This window comes from Athene cunicularia (assembly GCF_003259725.1).
Source record: "Athene cunicularia isolate RWA chromosome 1 unlocalized genomic scaffold, athCun1 chr1_part1, whole genome shotgun sequence".
In the NCBI taxonomy this organism is placed as follows: domain Eukaryota; kingdom Metazoa; phylum Chordata; class Aves; order Strigiformes; family Strigidae; genus Athene; species Athene cunicularia.
Window position 1 is genome coordinate 18,411,809 of NW_020799091.1, and position 20,226 is coordinate 18,432,034.

General features: G+C 36.7%; 1 protein-coding gene across 1 annotated transcript in view; it reads right to left on the minus strand.

The window, feature by feature from the left end:
• MICU2 (mitochondrial calcium uptake 2) overlaps window positions 1-20,226 on the minus strand; it is a 63,100-nt gene that overhangs the window by 11,364 nt on the left and 31,510 nt on the right. The window contains exons 5-7 of the mRNA XM_026845534.1: window positions 19,466-19,548; window positions 13,943-14,005; window positions 5,099-5,193 (exon numbers count right to left, since the gene is read on the minus strand). Of these exons, the coding sequence (XP_026701335.1) occupies window positions 5,099-5,193; window positions 13,943-14,005; window positions 19,466-19,548 (241 nt within the window). The remainder of the gene's footprint in view (window positions 1-5,098; window positions 5,194-13,942; window positions 14,006-19,465; window positions 19,549-20,226) is intronic.

Below are 20,226 nucleotides of genomic sequence, written 5' to 3' on the forward strand. Positions count from 1 at the left end.
CAGCTGCAAGGTCGCCTTTTTGCAATCTGACTTTCAAAACAGAATATAGGAAATTTAATAAGGGCTCGAACATTGACCTTTAGAGAACATTTAGATCTATGCTTATAAATTCAGTTTTGCAAGCAGTAAGACAGTTAATCAATCTCACCATTTTCAGAACTACAGGCAAAACTCTCTTTGATTTACTGTCCTCAATGTTTCCAAACCAAACAAAAAAACCCCTACTCACTTTCATTTATAAGCATTCTGTAGAAACTAATCAAGCTATTCCTTTGCTAGGTATATAGGAAAGGAAGAAACAAAGATTCTTCTCAACATCATTACTAAATACTTGGGAAATATTCAGATCCAGTTATGATAGGAATACACAATCATGAAGCCAGATTTTGTTCCCATCTCCACTTCCTCACTGTTTGATCCTGGTTGCACAAGATGTAATCTCTATGTGTATTAGGGCTCTATATACATATACAAACACATACACACATGTGTAGGTACAAAGACAAATAAGGAGGGAACCATATTCTATACCTGCAAAGCACTTTTAAATCCCTAGATAAAAATCACTCAAAATGTACAAGCTATTGTCACAGCAAAAGCACCACTGGCTGACGATGCTAACTGAAAGAGATTCTGCATCCAGGCATTGGCACGAACACAGAACAGCACCAGACAAATGTCAGCATTAGCAATGTGGTTCAGACCAGATCATTCTGGTTTCTTAAATGAAAGGTTTCAAGTGAAATGTACCATGGAATTCAAAATACTGAAGGAAAGAAACATGACAGGTAGGGAAAAGGCAAATTTTGTGTATGGTTATACAATTTGTGACCTTTAAGCTAAAGCAGAAAATAAAAAAGAAACTATGATTGAAGTATATTTCTGGTGCAAAATTCTATTAACTGATGAGAAGTTTGGAAGCAACAAATCAGATTTAAAAAAATGCCATAAATTGGATTTGAAATATTAATTTTCCTCATATGGTTAAAAGATGCCCATTGTTTAACCATACCAGGAAGTATTTTTTTGTAAGCCATCCCAGGAAAAAATAAAACAATCAAAGTTTTTTGAATATTCTTCCCGTACTCTCTGTACTTTTTTTTTTTTTTTTTGTTTTCCCTTCAAGGAGATTGTGAGAGATTTAAGATTGCTTAGGGACAGATTACAGAAAAAAAAAATCATAGCAGTCGTAAACTGTTTAGGGAGTGAATTACTGTCTCCTCTTTTATTTGGGATTAGACATACTTAAACAAGATCAGTAAGGGACTTTTTTTCAGGGAAAAAAACAGTGGCTGTCAAGAAGAAATACTTGCTATACCTAGAAAACTACATAGTTTTCTACTCAGAATAAAAAACAGTATATACAATATAGCTGGAAATTAAAGAACAAGTCAAACATTTTTTGTAAGGAAAAGACCAAAAACTATTTAAGTCTCAGAACACAGGGGAAACCCATGCAAAAGAATAAAAAACCTGAAATCCTGGACAGCTTCTGGCTTTATGTTTGAAATCTGACATTCTCTAAGACAGGCCCTGGTATTAGAAGACAACACTATTATTGAAGTGTAAAACTGAGTGGTGGCCATCTGAAACAGAAATTTGTTCATGTCTTCCAAGAAGAAAGTCAAGTCTCACCTGGTTACAGCTTCTTGTATTAAATCTACCCTTCTTTACATGATTTTAGGCTTGCTGCATATTGTTTCATATTTTCTTAAACTGATACAGGAGAATAATGATTCAGGCTGCATTTGACTAGGAGGCAACACTGATACTAGTGATGTACATAAACATACTCCAGAATAACTTAAATTTCCTAACTTTTGCCTGGGAAACAAGCTGTTGCTTTTGAAGTTGTGGATTTTTAATAATAATTACCATATTGTCCTTGTGTTATGGACTATACAACTGGCAAAAAATCATGTACAGCAATCTGGAGCTGAACATGTGTTCTTTGAGTCCTACCTTAAGATCTCTGAAATCACCATGTTACTATGGGAAAGACATAGGAAGCTGTGCTTCCTTGGTTGCTTCCAGTACTTCCAAGCAGTCCCTGGAGGAGCTGCAGAATGAAGTGGGAGCCTCACTAGTGCTGCACAATAGAGAAATGAAAAGGAGGAGCTTGGCTGATACTTTGACTATGTTCTATAGGACAGTGAGAAAAGAGCTTGACTGGCGTCACAAAATAGCTATGAACTTCCATGTGCCCAACAGGCCAAGAAAGGTTGAGAAGTGATCTGATATTCTGTTTCACGGTCTCACTCTTTATGTCTGGAAAAACTACCCTGAGGATTGTCCTTGCGTGTATCACCTACCTATTGATTTCCCAAGAACCATGCACCAGCTGGAAACAGAGGGAGCAGAGCATACTTAACCATTTTCCCTCCCTATATCACTGTGTCTCTGGTGTTCGGGGCAGTAGGAGGGGAGGCACAAGAGCTGGCTTACATCAGCTCCACGTTGCCTGAAGAGATGTAGACTGTTTCCATTTTCTGTGTGCCATCTGAATGCAAAGAGAGGAGAACAGGGCAAATTAATTGCCCTGATATATTGACTGTGGCTGTCTGACATCTTTTAAATGTTTGGACTGTGGTCTAAAAGGGTTGGACATCACTGGTGTACATGTAGATACAGATGGCTGCACACTTAGAAAAAGATTTTTTAATGTCAGCCAAACTGAAAAAGAGGAAGCATGAGGAAAATATATGTAAGTAATGAGGTGAGAGCACTAGTCTCAGCTTTCTGAATTCCCATGTAAGTACGGTGAAATTTCACAAAGAAAGCATTCCTGCTTTTTTTTTTTTTTTTTTAGTTTCAAGGACCCTACAGCACTGCAATATCTGTGTATTTAACTAATGTGACAAGTTTTAGTGTGTCCTAATCGAACCTAATCACCCCTACTTTCTATTAGGTACTACACTGATCAATGGAAAAGCTTTCTAGGCAACAACTTGGAAAATGATAAAAGCATTTACCACCATTATTTTCTGCTTTTGACAATGATCTATGTCTGTACAGCTCATCAGTCATCTCTTGTAAAAACAGTGTGGCACTTTGATCAAACAGCCAACAACAGCTTCCCGCGTAAGGTAAAATGTTATGAGGGGCCATCAGATAGAAATCACATTTTCTCCGAACAATAGAAACCCAGAAATGATGTGCTTGATTTACTTGCAAATAAAATAATGTGAAAGGTGATATCTTTGCAGAGGTTAAAAAGACAGTGATCCTTTTATTCACCTTTCTGTGTGTTAAACAAACTTCACTGTCATGTTGCAAATGAGATAGAGTGTCTACACAGTGATAAAGAGGTACATTCCAGCTCTACGAAACATAACTGCCACTGTTGAAAAATTACCTGCATTAAACCTTACACTTATCCCACAAATTTTAAGAGCAAGATGTGGGAGTTTGATTTGGATTACAGGCCTCTATCTGTGTGGTAGGCAAAGGTCTTTAACCTATGCGTTCTGAATGTACTAGGTACATAGTTTCATCAATGTCATGCCTCAGTGGGTCAATGTAGGATTTTATCTAAAACCTGAGACTTTTCAGTTTACAGTGTATATGCAAACACAACCTTTTACTGGTGCTCTCTGCCTTTTGTTTCATTGAGACAATCTATGGTATTTACAGAAAAGAGAGCTGGAGGCATATTAAACTTATTTTACTTAGATTCCAAATGAGGCAAGGTCTTCAAAAGAGAAAGGTTGTTTATTTGAAGACCACTGTATGTCAGAGCCAGTGCAGCTGAACACCTTTTAGTGTCTGAATAATCGCCTCTCTTCCTTTTCTACTCTGGATTTCCCAGACCTCTGTTGATTGGAACAACATTCATTTTTAAGAGGGGTGACGAAGATTCTCTGCTTCCAAACATAAACTGAAGCAAAACACATTATCCTAATTTATTTTTCCAGTCTGTAAATGACTGATAATTTTTGTAGAAAGACTGATCTTTCTACATCTTCTCATCCTGTTGTGCTAGAAGACAAGATTCACACAAGTATTTAGGAACTTAACTTCCATTTGTCTCAAAGAAAGACTGTGCATTTGGATTCTGGGCCCAAGTTCACAGAGCAAGATGTGTCTGGAGTTCATACTAACAGGAGAAACTGATCTCTCAAGTAACAGAAACTGTTTTAATCAGTTAAGTTGTGATGCTGTGTAGGTGGTGGTCATTACTGATTCAAATAAACGTTAGAAGAAAGAATCTCATCCAGTTAAAACACTAACAGGTGATGTCTGGTTGGGTTTTCAAGTCAAAACCAACCATAGCAGAGCTTCATACTCTGATGCAGACAAGGATTACACCATCTTTCTGATGTGTATATGACATATGAACTAAATGATTACCTACACCAGTCTTAGAACTTTTTATTAACTTCTGATTTTTCAAAGCTTACAGTGAAATAGATTGAAATAGAATCATAGATTGAAATAGATTGAAATAGATTGAAATAGAAATAGATTGAAATAGAAACATACTGTGCTATGTTTCCAGGAGTAATGACCACTGCAGTTTCAGTCTGATGCACTGTTTACCATCTGGCTCAATTCTCAGTTGACACAAATGCCACAAAGTATCTGCACAGTCCCATTGCAAAAGGAGTTCAAAGGGTAAAGGAAAAGGCACAGGGGAAGTTTCAAACAGAAGCTGGAATTTGAAGCAAGCAGAGAAGTTGCCTGTAGCCTACCATGACAGCTGCAATGGGGAGGGGGTTGTCTCAGCTCAGAAAAGTTTTTTTAATTGACCAGCAGTCATGTTTTTGGTGACGTGATCAAGAAAAATACTCATTAATCATATTGTCTTAAGGTATGCCATCACACAGCTACCTAGAATGGTAGTCTCAACCCTCACAGCCTCCAGGCCCACTGCTGCTTTGGAGTTATCATGGTGCTCAACTCTTTCTTTAGACAGCAGACCCCAGGAGCAAAACTAGAAATTTAATAATGCAAAATCATGAATAATCTCCTGCTTCATTACATGCTTAACTTTTTGAACCAGATCAGTGTGAGGTCAGAGTGATGCCAGTGCTGGTGCAAAGTAGAGGGGGTAGGAACAGGACTGGTTGCTGTTAGGTTTGGCTAGCCAAAAAAATACCTGAAAAACTCAGAATAGCGAAGTTTTTCCTTTCCTTCTTTTCCAAAGAAATGTACCAGCAACATGGTATTAACAGCACAGCTTTCCAGTTCTCCCTATAAAACAAAAACTGCATGATTAGTTATTACTGTATGATTATTAATATCTATTCACCACAAATCTAGAGATACTTATTTGAACTGGAATTTCACAAGACTTATTTGCAATTTAATTACTGTTCCCAAATCTATCACACAGGATCTCAGAGCTGAATAATTCTTCCACATCAACTGGCTATTATATGTTCTGCTTCTGAATATTCTGTGTGAAAGATGAGTAAAATTTACAACCGCCTTTCCATGTATTTTATTATTAGAAATGAGAAGATTGATAGTTAAATCTTTAAAAACCTTTATGAGTAGGTGAACAGAGGCTTTACATGATGTTAACATCTTTGTAAAAAAGTTCAGTCAGGTATTTCTAATTTGTTGCAGCCATTTAAAAGCATTCATGATAGCCTAATAAACGAAAGTAGAAAATACAAACATTCCTAGTGCTCTATTATAATATTATCTTCAAGACTTCTTGCAAATTTTCACTGTTAGTGACTTTTATGTATATTTTTAAAATCTGATTAAGAGGTTTCTACAGAAAAAGGATGCATGTTATTTGAACTCAACAGCATCGTTAACAAGCCTAAAAACACACATAATGCTGGATTTCTGTTCTATTCTTCTTTCAGCACTAGCATACTGGCATTTCTTTGAACACAACAAAATACTAAGCAACATGAAGAGAGATTTTCTTTTTTTTTCTAAGTCCGGAGGGATTTCAACAAACTATTCTTATGACATCTAAATAGCCCCTCTGTCTTTTATCTGGTTGAAGAGGTAAGATGAAAGACAAGAGTCTATTCATAAGATTTAATACTAATGGTTATTTAGCTTTCAGCATCATCAATAACAAGTCCCATTAGTCCACTGTGTGTTTCATGCTTACTGCATATGTGACACAGTTATTTTATAGTTAAAGAGGTAACATTCCTTATTTCTACTGCAACCTACAATGCCCTAAATGACAGTGATACAAGTTATTCATGAGTGAACCTAGAAAAAAAAACTTTTCAAGTCATACGCAAACTGTACTTATTGAACTTTTATCATTTAACTGCAGGCAAAGAATATTTAAATACCCACAAGATCCATCCTTTTAAAGTTTAAACACTTCAGATTACTGTGAAGACTGATGCATAAACATTGGTATATGCTTTTCTGAAAGTCAAAAGTCAAATAATTCATGTATGCTTATTTGAAATTCAAACCCAAACTTTTAATGTTGGAATGCAAAGTTTTCTAAGAAGAAACAGAGAAGAATCTACATATTTCTCACTGCAGTGAGATACTAATCTGTTTTTTGTGGGTTTTGCTTGTATGTTTAAAGGAGACTTGAAAAATACAAGAAATGAATTTGCTGATGTAATTTTAAAAACCAAACTCATTTAATGCTTCCAATGTAATTGTTCCATGTTAAAATCAGTATTGTATCGAAAACAAACTGAAAAATGAGGTTTAAAATAACCTTTTAAAAACAGTCTGCAACAGGAAAAGTTTTTTTCTTCTATTCATGTTTCTCTAGTTATAAGCTAGAAGAAGACATACAAACAATACCTATCTCATCTTATCGAAGATGACAAAGCCTATCCCTGGATTTCTAACAAATATGCACCTACTTGTTGGCTACCCTCTTTATCAGTTGAAATTCCAAAGTGGAACTGGCAGATGTCCAAACACTATGTTAGTGAGAGCTAAATGTATTTTAAAACTAGAAAACAGTACATTTCTTTAAAACAGAATATGCAATAGGAGACCACAGAGACTACAGCTTAAGGGTAAATTTTTTAAAAAAATTGCATTTCCTAGAGTTAATGCTATTAACTTAAAGTACATGTTAGTACATAATTCCTTTTTGTCCACAGAATCATTAGAAGCTTTTGCTGCTGAACTGTATAAATTAGTACTGACATGACAAATCTTTGTTAGAAGATAATGAGAGCTCTATTAATATTTCCAACACCTCACCCTCCTGAGCTCAGGTAAAAGAATAACTCACATTTGGAATGTGTCTCTTGGCAATGACAATGAAATGGTAACCTAATCCTGGAGCTGTAAAAAGGATCAGACTCTTGGTAGCTTTGAGTCACAGAGCTACTATCTAAATGGAGTGAAAGTTTGAATTCTGGTAGTCAGCCCTGGGAGGATGCACCATAGCACCCATGTGGGCTGTGCACTGCATAGAAAGCTGAGGCACGGAGTGGAGAAAGGATGGTGATGTTCTGAGACACAGCTTGATACAAGCACGGGATGGGGCAGGGACATGTATCTCAAGTGGGGAACTCAGACATGTTCCAGGGTCCACTGATTCAGACAAAGAATCCCGAAGACCATCTTGATGCCACACAAGTCTATAGGAACTAATAACATGTGTGTACATATTACAAACACAGGCATATTTTCCTAGGGTAATGTTAATGCCTCATACACTTTTCAAAAGCACCGTGAACTGCTGAATTAGGCAACTATTCCTTTTTATGTAAGATCAGATAACACAACATTTATTTCCTTATTACATTACACAGACTGTTAACATAGAAGCCTGATGCTGCGCTGAGTCACGGGCACAGACCTACCTAGTCCTTAGCTCCCCACTGAGTTTTTGACATTTAGGACCTGATACTGCAGCAAGCAGCAACAAGTGCCACTGAGAAGAAACATCACACAGTGAGACAGGATTTTCAGAATAATGTACCTAACTGATTTTCAAAACTCATCTGCAGTGTTAATAGACTTACTGTCTCTAGATTCTTACCACCTTTCCTTGCAAAATATGCCTGAGGCATGACTGGAAAGCATTCATCATGACTAAAATCTGTAATATGTTCCTTGTTCTCTAACTTGCTTCCTGGGAGATGGTATTTGCCGTGCAATGTCTTGTTTCAACAGAAACTGTCAAAGTAATACATATTTTGGAATTTTTTTTTTTTTTTTTGGTTAAGACAGAAGAAGAGTGATTAAATGAGGAATGGGGTCAGAAAAAAGAAGAGTGTCAAGGAGAACAATGTCTTAGTGTCTACTATTGATGTCCCAAATCTTTCCAAAGGTAAGACTAAATCTTTGCAAATATTTTGAGTCCACTTCTCCGAAATGATCTTTGTTTTTCTGCTGCTATGTGAGTCAGTTCATCATGCCAGGCTTCTATCCCTGAAGGCTTCAGTCTAAGCAACCTAGCCTCAAAGACTGCTCAAGAGCATCAAACCTTCTGTCATTTTGAGACTCTCCAAGTTATTGGGATATATCCTACAAGTCAGTTCTGTAAAGAAGGTTTAAAAATGTATAAATTATGAATTTAATCCTACCAGGTACAGCCAGTCAAAAGAACTGTAAGCAGGCAAGCTAGTGAGACTGGGAGATCGCGATGTCCAAAAGCAGTCTTTTTTTGCAAAGCCCAGGCAGCCTCAAGAGGGTCCCCACAATTAAACAACCTATCATTCTATGATGAATCAGGTTTAATAATTATGTAAATCCACACTAAAGTTTTAAATATTTTGCAAGGCACTTTCTTACTAGGTAGAATTCAAGAATATATCAGATCTGATACAGAAAGGCTAAAAGATGCACAAGTTTTCTCTACAGAGAGTGTAACAGACAGTATCTGAGGAAAAAGTCTGATGGCGCATTTCCAAAACAATAAGCAGCTTATATCCAGCATTCAACAACATCCATAATTTCCCATTACCGAGGGATTAGTTGTTTTTTAATGACAACTAAAGCCATGGAATCACTATGCTGTACTGCTAGTGCCTTTAGCAAGGAAGAAAATGTAACTTCATGGATGTCCTCAGCTTTCACTGCGTCACTCACAGTTCTGCATCAGTTTATGAAGAGATACAGAAAAAACAATTTCCAGCCAAATGGCTAAAATTAATTTGGTAGTAGACATTACAGGAGATACTTTATGCCAAAAGCAGAAACCGTTGAAACTCATCTTGCCACCAGCAGGCTGACTGCGTCAAGCGGTCAGGGAATGGCACTGTTGCACTGAGAAGCCTGAGGCTGCATGACCAGCACTGCTGGCAGCTGAGGGAAGCAGCTTCTGTACACAGTTGGGGATGGCCCCTCAGGAATTCAGGCCTGCCTACTTGTTATGCCATACTTTAAAAACATTAATTTCCACCAAAAGTAGAGAATGTGTAGCAAAGACCCCCCCCAGGAGGTATGATGTTCTTTGAAGCACACTCTTGATTAATGTGGACTTGGCCTCCAAGGCTGAGCACACCCATCCTCAGCCTGTGTAAACCTCCTCGCTCTCAGCGCTAAAACCAGCTCAGATGGACTGTGACCAATTCCCCCACCTCGCTGTTTGAACGCATCTCCCCAGGTAGTCCATGTTCAGGCTGCCACCCCAAGTTGCAGTTATCACAAAATGCCAACTGAGCATACTTATGTGTGCCATTTCCAGTTCATTCCAATTAATTTTACAAGCAAATGCACTAGACAGCTTTCAGAGATTATGACCAGATTCTTACTGTTTTGTATCAAAGACTAGAGCTGTTAATGCAAGGCCAAATTGTGTGTCTTCTCTGGCCTGTCCAGAGACCACACTGCTATCTGGCTTCTCTATACAATTTAAAGTGCTTCAGAGTAGGTTAAATCGCACAGACTAAAGGGGTGGCCTTGCCTCACACCTGTGCAATGGAAAGGAAAGCTACTGTGACCGCAATGGGCTTCCAGATGAATTCCTCATGGGAGAGACTTTTGCTATCCACACAAAATTCAATATACTTGCAGAATAGATACCCCGAAAGATGTCAGAAAGCATGTTTCTTTGTCTCTCTTGAGGTTAATAATGTTATCAGATCACAATGAAAAATAAAATAATTTCCTTGTCTATGAGGTAAACAATGACCCAGCCATTTTTTTAACACTCTAATATTTTGATGCAACATGGCTTGGTTCTTTATGGGGTTTACCCACCCGGAGAGCTTCCTTTAAAGCATGCAGGAACACTGCAGTACTCCTTGGTTTACAGTATCTAAAAGCTTTTCAACACAATTTAATGTTAATCTGGAGATACAAAACATACACATGTTGGAGAAGACAGGTCAAGAAAAAATGTGCATTCCATCTGAACTGAGAGGCAACAAGTTTAATGACACACTCTTTTGGTGCGGGACATTAATTTTAGCTTTGGACCATATTCTTGCAAAATTTGATGTGCTGCACCCCTGCTACAGAGTGTTAATGCACTAGAAGAGCGTAGCTCTAAACCACCATATTTCTCGCTTCAGTTTAAGCAGTCTTTAATTATTCTGGGCTCAGGGCTTTGCAGACTTTGAAGATATGGGCAGAAAACTTTAATTAAAAACTCTAGGGAGCAGATGGGCAGGTTACGATAGCCTGCACAGTCTCTGTGGCTGAGGAGATCCACTGCAATGCTGCAATGTTTGAAAGTCCAACCCTGTGCTGACCATCTAAGTGGTGATGTGTGAAAGATTATCATTCACCTCTCTTAGGACCAAAAAAAAGTATACTGCTTATAGTCAGACTGAAATTTCTGACTTTTATTTCGAAAGTTTTCTGTTTAAAAGAGATTAATATCTGTGTCCCCAAGTATTAGTTAAATGTTTAAAAAAGCACATGTAAATGAGATACTTTGTATGAAAATGTGTTCATTGTGGAATGCAGAAGCATATGTTTAATCATTTGGGAATGAGACAATGAACGTATTTCGCAACATGAATTCCATTTTAAGAGCAAATGTAGAACATTCTGTATTTCATTCCTTTTCTAACAACAGCTAAAAATATTTCTAAGTTTAGCCATTACTCAAAGCATATTAAATCAGAGATATTGAAACTACTCATAACTCATTAATCTAAACTGAAGGGCCCAAGAGCAAAGTCAGTGATGTAGATGACTGCACTGTACAGTAGATATCTGCAACCATTAGCATTATTTTCCGTACCAGAACTCTATGTATTCTACCAAGGAACTCAGGGCAGTAACACAAAAGCAACTGGTGCTGTTCATCGAGCAACACCTTTTTCAAAATACACCCAATTCTTCTAGCTTACGCACTTTCCTGTAACACTCTACACCACTTCCAGGCAAAGGGTTTGCCTCTCCTCTTCCATGAAGCATGGTCAAATGCTCAGCTGGATGTCTCATATGAAGCAGAACAGTTCTGCTAGGAAGCCAGAATGCTGCATTTCCTCTGGCCTATGGGAAGATGGGTGAGCTGAGACAGTCACCACCTCTGATGACTTCTACACCATTTTCTCCAGTCTAGTTAGAAAGAACTTGGTTGCTGGTCTTGCAAGCCTACCTGCATATCTCCTTCACTGTGTGCACGCCTGTGCTATGAGTAAATCAGACTGTCTGCTCTGCAAAAGTCAGCAAGGAACTCTAAAAGACTGGGCTGGTTAAGACTGGGCAGATTTTTTGGCTTTTCTTCCAGCATCAATTATAATACTGGAAAAAGAAAATCCTTCAATTGAAATATATTTCTCTGGATAACTAAGTCCACTGCAATCCCATACAAGGGCCATTATTAAGTGGTGAAATTTTGAATTTTAGATGTGTAAGCAAAAATCTCACTAAAAGAGGCAGATATAAGCACCCTGGGAACACAGCAAACAAACTGCTTTTTCGTTTCCTAATACAGTATCTCAATATGTATTAAGGGGTATCTCCATACATTTAATGATTAACTGGGACCTCTGTCTATACACTGTACAGAGAACACACCTGGCTATACCTGCTGCTTAAATAATGTTGCAGACTACTATTTAAACTCTATTTTCATAAGTCAGTGACATTTTCCATCTGGCATCAGTCCAGGATTACTTTGAAAAAACAGCAAACTCACATGCAAATTGTGAAAGTGTTGTAGAAATAAACTATCCCAAACACCAAAGTTCTGTTGCAGTATCTCAGCTTTCAAAGAAAAGTCAATTAAAAAAAAAAAAGTATTTTTATGCTTTATCTGCTTTGCTTGAAAGTAATACTATGAGTACCATAATTATTAAAAATAAAGGGTAAAAACATATGCACTGACTACACTATATAGTCAGATTCACTGCTTCTCATCAACTTCTGTGAGAGACTGAGACAGGAAAGAAAATAAAAATTAGAAAAAAGTGGTAACTTGGACTTTGCCAAGTAGAAATATAGAGACCATAAGAATTTCAAGATAGCTGTACTTCCCAAAGCTATTTAATTCTTCCTTTGAACATACTATAATTCCATTTACAATCTGCTCAGAAACTGTCCAATATTCCAGTTACAATCATTTCAGATTTTTCTCAGTGAAGAATTCTGAAGACAAAATTTGAAGAAAGACAAAATAAAGACATTCAGGTTCAGGTATTTAATTAGCTCCCCATAAGCTTATGTGTTTAAATCTGTCCAATTGTGTCAAAGTTTCTTTGGAAATTTTATACTATAGCTGTGCATTCATGCAGAATAAGGATCGTTTTTCTCTCACTGTCATGGCAGTTAAGTCTCAATTGAAATAGGTTTTGAGAAGCAGACAACTCAATCCTAGCTATTTTAATCTGGTGACTGATGAAAAGATTCAAGAAAGGAGATGGTTATTAGTCAGTCAAACAATTTTTAACTGAACTCTGGATGCGTACTGAGGGAGCAAAAGCTTTATACATCAGAAGAGAGTTTTTGTTTATGCCTAGTAAATATTAAAAGTGTTAGCAATACTGTCACTTCCATTTTTTCCCCAGGCAGGTGAAAAAGAATATGAGCTGGACCAACTCTTTGTAGAAACTGCTGATGCATGATAGGTTTATAAAGCAGAACCCTGTATAAACTTCTTATTGAATGCTACCAACATGAGCAGTCACTGCCTCATGCCTAATTACCCATTTTCAGTTTAGAACTGAAAGCAAGTTTGTGGTGAGGAAAATATCCTTCAGTTACACCATCCAATTTAAGCATGCAACAAATGTAGTGCTGCTGATGCAAGCAGCACGTTATAGTAATAGATGGAGATGATCCATCTGTACTCTCCCCCTCCTTTGCCCTGATTCATCAGCTTCCTCTGAGGTGTTTCCAGCATGCTCAGGACTTCCCCCTTTACAGTCTCATTCAATCTCATCCAGGCTACAGAGTATCTTGCCTCTGTGCTGACTACACACTGAAGATGGCAGCTGTCAAAGAATCTACCTGGGAAGAAGGTAGGTAACACTGTCAGGATTCAGGGGAAAACAGCCAGAGGAGAGCAGGAATTTACCTGACCCTTTCATTAATGAGATGTATTTATTTGCCATTTGCTAATGGCCTGCAATCCAGTGAAACTTCTAACCCAGGTGGAAGATCATACTCTAAGATTGTTTCTTCTGGTCTGCATCTACATAATTTTTTTCTGGAAGTGGACCTAACTAAAGCAATTCTTGCCTTTGTCATCTCAATGACAGTAATTACATTTCAAACTAACTCAGAATAAGCTGATATTATTGCAAAAGTAGCATTTTGGTAAGTTTAAGATACTGATTTCTGTTTGGAAAGCCATCTTTTCTCATATGGCAATACAGAGTTTTTTCTGAGTTTCTCATAAATAGAAGAGAGTTACTTTGAAACAGAGGCTTACAGAGACTAAGTAACAAGACTGACTACACAGTACCGAAATACATTAATTGCATACGTTTCATAAGGAGATTCAGAAATGACAAACATTTTTCTTCACCAGATAGAAACTGGTGCTTATATACTTACCAAAAACTTTGAAAAAAAAGAACAAAGTTCATGGCAAACAGGACAATCCTTTTGTAAAGAAAAATGTATCTCTATTTCATACCTGAAATACTGTTTCTTCTCCAGATGTTTTTAAATCATCTTCCTTCCCAAGGATTCTCTGTAGCTGTATTTGTTAAAACATGAAAAAAACACAGGAAAATTACAAATTTAGTCTACAAGGGTCTCCTCTTTCAGAAACTTGCATTAATTTTACTCCTTAATTATAAAGTCATTACGTTTCTGCAAGGTTCTCTAGTCATGACAAAATATTCGCATGCTTAAGGATATTTTGCTATTCAGATACATTTTTTTCCCAGGAATGTCTTATCTACTGTGTTTAATACAGCCAAGCAGAGCACATGAATCTATCCTTTGCAACCCAGTGCTTACTCTATTTTTAGTGGAGATTTTCTTGCACTAGAAGCTTAGCATTCACTTCATAAGATTTTAAAACTCAGCGGTGTAACATCAAGAGTTATTTTTGGAAATAAAAATTATCCTGCAATTTCCATGCTGTCCTCCCAGACAGCTTTACATAGTTATGCTACAGACATGAAAAACATCCTTGTTCTAACTAGGTACTATACAACTAGCAACAAAGAATAAGTTAATTAAATAAGCAAATGTATTTTCAGAATTGGCATTAAGCATAATTTGATTTCAATTTCTCCTCCAGCCCCCAAATAAATGAATCTTGAATATGTTAGCAAGGAGATTTTAAAAAGTACAGAAATGGCTCACATTTAAAAAAATAACATCCACTGCCCCAGGTAGAGCTTTAAGGTAATACAGAAAGTGCATTGATTTGCAGCATCTCAGATGCTCAAGACTGCTTAGCTGCAAGGTTGTTTTGACTGTATTTGAGCTTGGGAGGTCAGCACTGCCATAAGAATGAGTGACTTAACATAGCACAAAGTATACCTACCTTTCACAGACCTGTGCATGAATCCTCAAAAGAACAGCAAAAATAAAAGAACAAGGGACTTATTACATTTCAGGTATAGATATGGACTTACAGCGATCACTATAGATTTGGAGACTTTAGGAAAGATGCTTTTATAGCCCAGGGTTTTTGAAGCCACTGGCTTGCTTCTCAAACGTTTTTGAGTGATTCCTCACCCTGCCTATTAAAACTGGGAAAAACATCCATGATCAAATTTGCATAGCCATTACTTTGTGGGGTTTTCAAATCTCTTCTTATGGCTTAATTTTTTTCCTTTTTTACTTTTTTTTTAGAGAAGCAACATGGGCTTCTAAGTAGTGAGTAGGAAAAAACCTGCTAACTGTTCATGTTACCAAAGTCTTCCCTTGGCCTTCAAATTTTGACTAATTCACCTGTTCTGTTTTTTTTATAGCCTCGGTTTTTGAGTTCCTCAGGATAGCTACTTTCTATTGTTATTTTTGAATGGCATGCCTTGATAGTATTTATCAAAATAATTACTGTAAAACAATACGATTAAACAGTACTAGTTTTTCCAAGTTTCTCCAGATTATTTTTATTTTTGATCACTTACAAAACAATTGACTAGTACAGTAAAAGCATTATGAATTTCTTCATAGCAGAACAGCAATAGAGCGCTCTGGATAAAAACACAACTGTTCATCCATACTCTCACTGAAAATTTACATTTTTTTCTTACCTGATAAATCCATCTTTCGCTCACACACAAGAAACACAACTGCAAATACTTTCTAAACAAGACAATGTTTTTTTTCCTTTTGGATTTTATTTCTAAATGACTCTTAAAAAATCTGCAGAGACTACTGAAGAGCACAGACACACAGTATAACTTTTTTTCACAAGTGTTCTGGAAGATTTCGTTTATTGTTTTCATACATTGTATGTAAATCTTTATAGTGCTTGAAACTACTTGCAGTATTTTGCAGATTTTTTCCAACAAAATGCAGCAACTACCCACAGAGGGAAATAATTCTGCCCTTGAGAAATGGACTCTAATACTCAACTGTGCTATGTAACATTTATCTGTATTTAATATTTGTATCTGTTCATCACTGGAAGATATTAAAGGTTAATTCAAAGATAATGAGACCTACTACACACAACTGATGCCTCTTTAGTAAACACATACTAAGAAATAATCTTTTATGAAGGCAAGGGCTGTCAGAAAGGCTATGTCAGTCTTAAAAAAAAAAAAAAGAAGAAGAAAAAAAAGGTGATTTTGCATCTTCTGGTTGTTTGAGAGTGATTAGTGCTGGTGGATCCTCTAGGACTGCAGAAGTGTTCTGTGTACCAAACCACCACAACTGCTGACAGTGTGGGGTGCCGGTTCATTCAGCTCTAGACAAACCTCTACAAGACTTTTGTGGTAGCTGCTGTCCAGGACAAGTGTACAAAGACAGTCTATTTAGAAAGTCTAAATCACACATCTCTTGCATGTGCCATCAGAGTTACTCTACCTCCATTCCCCATAGTTTTGAACTGTCATTAATTTTACTTAGAAATCTTTAGTCAGGACAGCGTTAGGGAAATTTCTCACTTGTTGGGGATTTTGGGATATTTGGTAGCCTTATTCCTGATGGGAGGTCTCAAATTAATGTGCACGGGTTATTATGTGCATGTCTGGAAATCCCCCTCACCAAGCCTCACATGAATGTCTTAGAAGTGCGGACTTCACAGAAGTCCTCATAAAGATGCAAACAACATGGCTTTGAGAAACAATTCTTTGCACTCTGTCAGAGGCTGATTAAATTTCTACCATGTCTTCCTCACTCTGGAGTTACAGGGCAAAGCAACAAATCCTTGCAGATGCTGTGATTCTGGGCCCCAATACTGGAATGTTTCTTGTATTGTGAATGTTTATCACTGAAACATGGATAAAGCAGAAATTAAAAATAGACTGGCTTCAATAGAAAGAAGTAGTGTGGAGAGAGAACAAGAGTCCCTTCCCAGGGACAAACTTTTAACTCCTACTGGAAAAGAGGAAAATGTGCACAGAAATGGAAAGAATATGGAGAACAAAACAAACTATCTTGCTGAAAACATGGAAGTGCATTCAAGATCTCCTTTCCTGAACATTCATGAATGTTAGCGAAGGGCATGGAATCTGCTGGGAAATCCTGCATCTCACACTCCTTCAGTGTCTGATCCATATCAGTCTGAGCAGCCTATCTCCATCATGTGCTGCAGGCATTAAGGAGTCTTGTAGAGTCGGCTTGTCACCCTTCTCCCTTTCCTCAATGATTCACACCTCTTGTGCCTGTTTATCCAGTAAGATCTGAGAGCTGAGATATACACAATTCAAAGAATGATGGACATTTTGCAAACAAAAAGGGAAAGTTCTTACCTCGAAGAATTTACAGTCTAGATCAACAGATAATGCAGACATACACAGATGTCTAATCAATAGATAACGGATGGCAAGTAGGACAAAGTGACAAAGCAAGAGAATGAAGTAGCACTGAAATTTCTTTTCCCATCACAACCTGCTTACAGTAACTACCTACAAATTATGACTTCTTCGCTATGCTTTTCCACTGCCATTTCCTCACATATGTTTCTTGATTTTAGTGTCAAATACAGTGTGGAAATAACTATAGAATAGTTCAGACTTATTTTCCTGAGATGCCAACTGGACAAGACAGATGACAGATTAGCCACACAAGTTACTTATTTATTAGATATACAGAAGCCTTCTATGATGCATACAGAACTAGAGTGTACGAAGATTAACATACACACATTTTTCCAGATTCTTACATTCCAAAATTTTATTTTTGAACCTAACCTATAAAAATCAAGTTTTGCTTGAAAATAGTCATCACTTATAAATGTTAACTAAACAGACATGTGATAAAACTCATCTTTTGACTAGTTTACATCCTGTGGGACTTCTTTGAATTTAATGATTCTTGTGAGTCGATATAGCAGTTTATATGGTTTTAGCACTCCATATTAATTTATTAATACAGTGCAAAGTAACAATCTAACTAGAATAATGTTCCTTTAATTCGATTGCCTCTACAGAAATCAAATTATTTTTAATGTTTTATATAATGTTTTCACCTCTACTTTTGATGACTTTCTGTTGTTTATACTGGCTGACTCAATTAGAATTACCTGAAATGGGTAATGGATATTAAACATATGACATACTGTACATCTCTCCAAGAGTTGTGCTGTATTTCTACATGAATCTCCTTATTTAACTGACACAATACCTATTTAAAGGAAGTACTGCTAACTCAGCATTCTGGTGCAGAGGCACTACAGGCTGAACATGCTCATTTGTGTTTATGAACTTGCTTTGCCCCTGTAACATACTGTTTTGTAGATGAACAATACAGCCATAATAGACATATTTCAGTGATCAGGGCACTGCTACTCTGATAATAATTCACTAGGATTACACCAGGTTTAGCAGGTTAAAAACAAAGGCTTTAGTTAGAATTTGATTTCTTTTTAATCGGCAGAATAACTAACATTTGAAGAATTTTTAGCAAATTCTTCAAGCTTAAAAAATTTTATGTAGCAAGAAATGCATGTGTAAGGTATCTGCAGGCTCAGTCAGGGCTTTCTGGTAGCACTGTCTTGGGAAATGGTCTTATTTCAAGTATTATTTTCAAACAGTGCTACTAAGTCTAAAAGTATTTTTACAGTATTTTAGAATGACTTATCAACTGTAATCTTGCTAAGAGACAATTCACTGAAAAAACAGGTATCAGTGCAAAACACATGCTAACAGCTATTCTACCATTAATTCAGAGTTCAAGGCTATGAAAGTACACTTAGATTTTTGGTAAATTGTCTATCAACAGGTGCATCTTTATAAGTTAGATTCTATAGTTCTCTAGAGTTGTTGCATTAATGATAATCTTTTAATTTTATCCTAGTGACAGAATATAGTTTGCATTGTAGCAGCCATTTCAGTTTATAAAATTGTCTTTCTAGTCAGCTCCAATATGAACAAAGGATTTGAATTAAGATGAGGAGTCTCTTCAAAATTATGTTTGTTAATTTTGCATTTGACTTTTGACAAGAAGTATTTATTTAACAGCCTCCTGTTAAATACTTAAAAGTTGAATAAGGCATATAATTAAGCCTATTCTTCTTTAAAACATCAGACCACAACTTTCTCTGGTTTTTAAGCACTTGCCTTTCTCCCTTATATTTTATATAAAATATGGGAAAAACTGTTGCTACTCTCCAAAGTGTGAATTGGTAAAAAATCTCTGCAGCACCAAGTAAAATTAATAAAAAAACCAAGAGAGGGTGATGAATTAAAAAAGTTATTTAAAATATTTAGAATACAGAAGACTTTTCCAGATGATTATTTAAATTATCTCATGGGATTAAGAGATGCACACCAACTCCTACCTTCCCAGTAACAGAATTTTTAGACACAAGTTAAAGGTAACACTTATAAAAGTGGATTCAAATATGATAAGTACTTCTGCAGCAATGCTTTGGTATGTGCTCCTTTCATATAAAGTATTTTAGTAAGTATGCGATCATACATTGGACTGAAAAACAGGCTTGAAGATTTTAATGAATCTTCATTTAGCAAATATAACCCATGGAACTATTTAAATGCTTTAAAACTAATATGCATATAAATACACATACCTTAAAAAATTCCTTCTTTTCAACTTGTTCATTGCCATCTGTATCCAACATTTTAAAGGCAATCTGAAATCCAGTCTGGGGTTCTGCAACAAATTGTGAAAGAACTTTATTGTAAATACACACACACTTACACTAGTACTTAAATATTTAATGCAAAAGGAATATTGCTTATGGTTCAGTTCTCCATTGTTATGCATATACATGATATTTCCAGTAAACCATATGTACCTCCTCCAATATAAGCAAACTTTTTAAACACCTTTTTACTACCATTTCAAGGGATAATTAATGCAACGGCAAAGCAAGAAATACCAGCAGTGCCTAAGTACAGCCACGAATGTCCATCTGATTCCAACGTTGGAAAATGTTGTTTTGGATATTCTCTATGGATGTCTCCCATAATCTCATGTCACTTTTGAGTCTAGATCTGCCTTGTTTATTAGAGCTCCTTTTCAGGTGAGAAGACTGGAAAGTGCCTTGAGAAACCAATAATGATTCCTGAACTGCATGAAAGAGCTAGTGTACTCCTCAGGTATGATAATTCTTCCACGCCTTACTGTACGCCAGTGTGTGCAGTCTTCCCTAGCAAACAGACCGATCCTGTAATCGCGGCCAGCTCTTGGCTCCTGCTCCTGCTGTGCTAGCCCCAGGCCTTTTTTTCTTCCCTTCTCCTTCCTCCCTAAACAATGTACTCAAATGTTACCAAGATGTAATAAACCACTCTTTCTGGCCTTTCTGGAGAAAAGCATGTTTTGTATGAC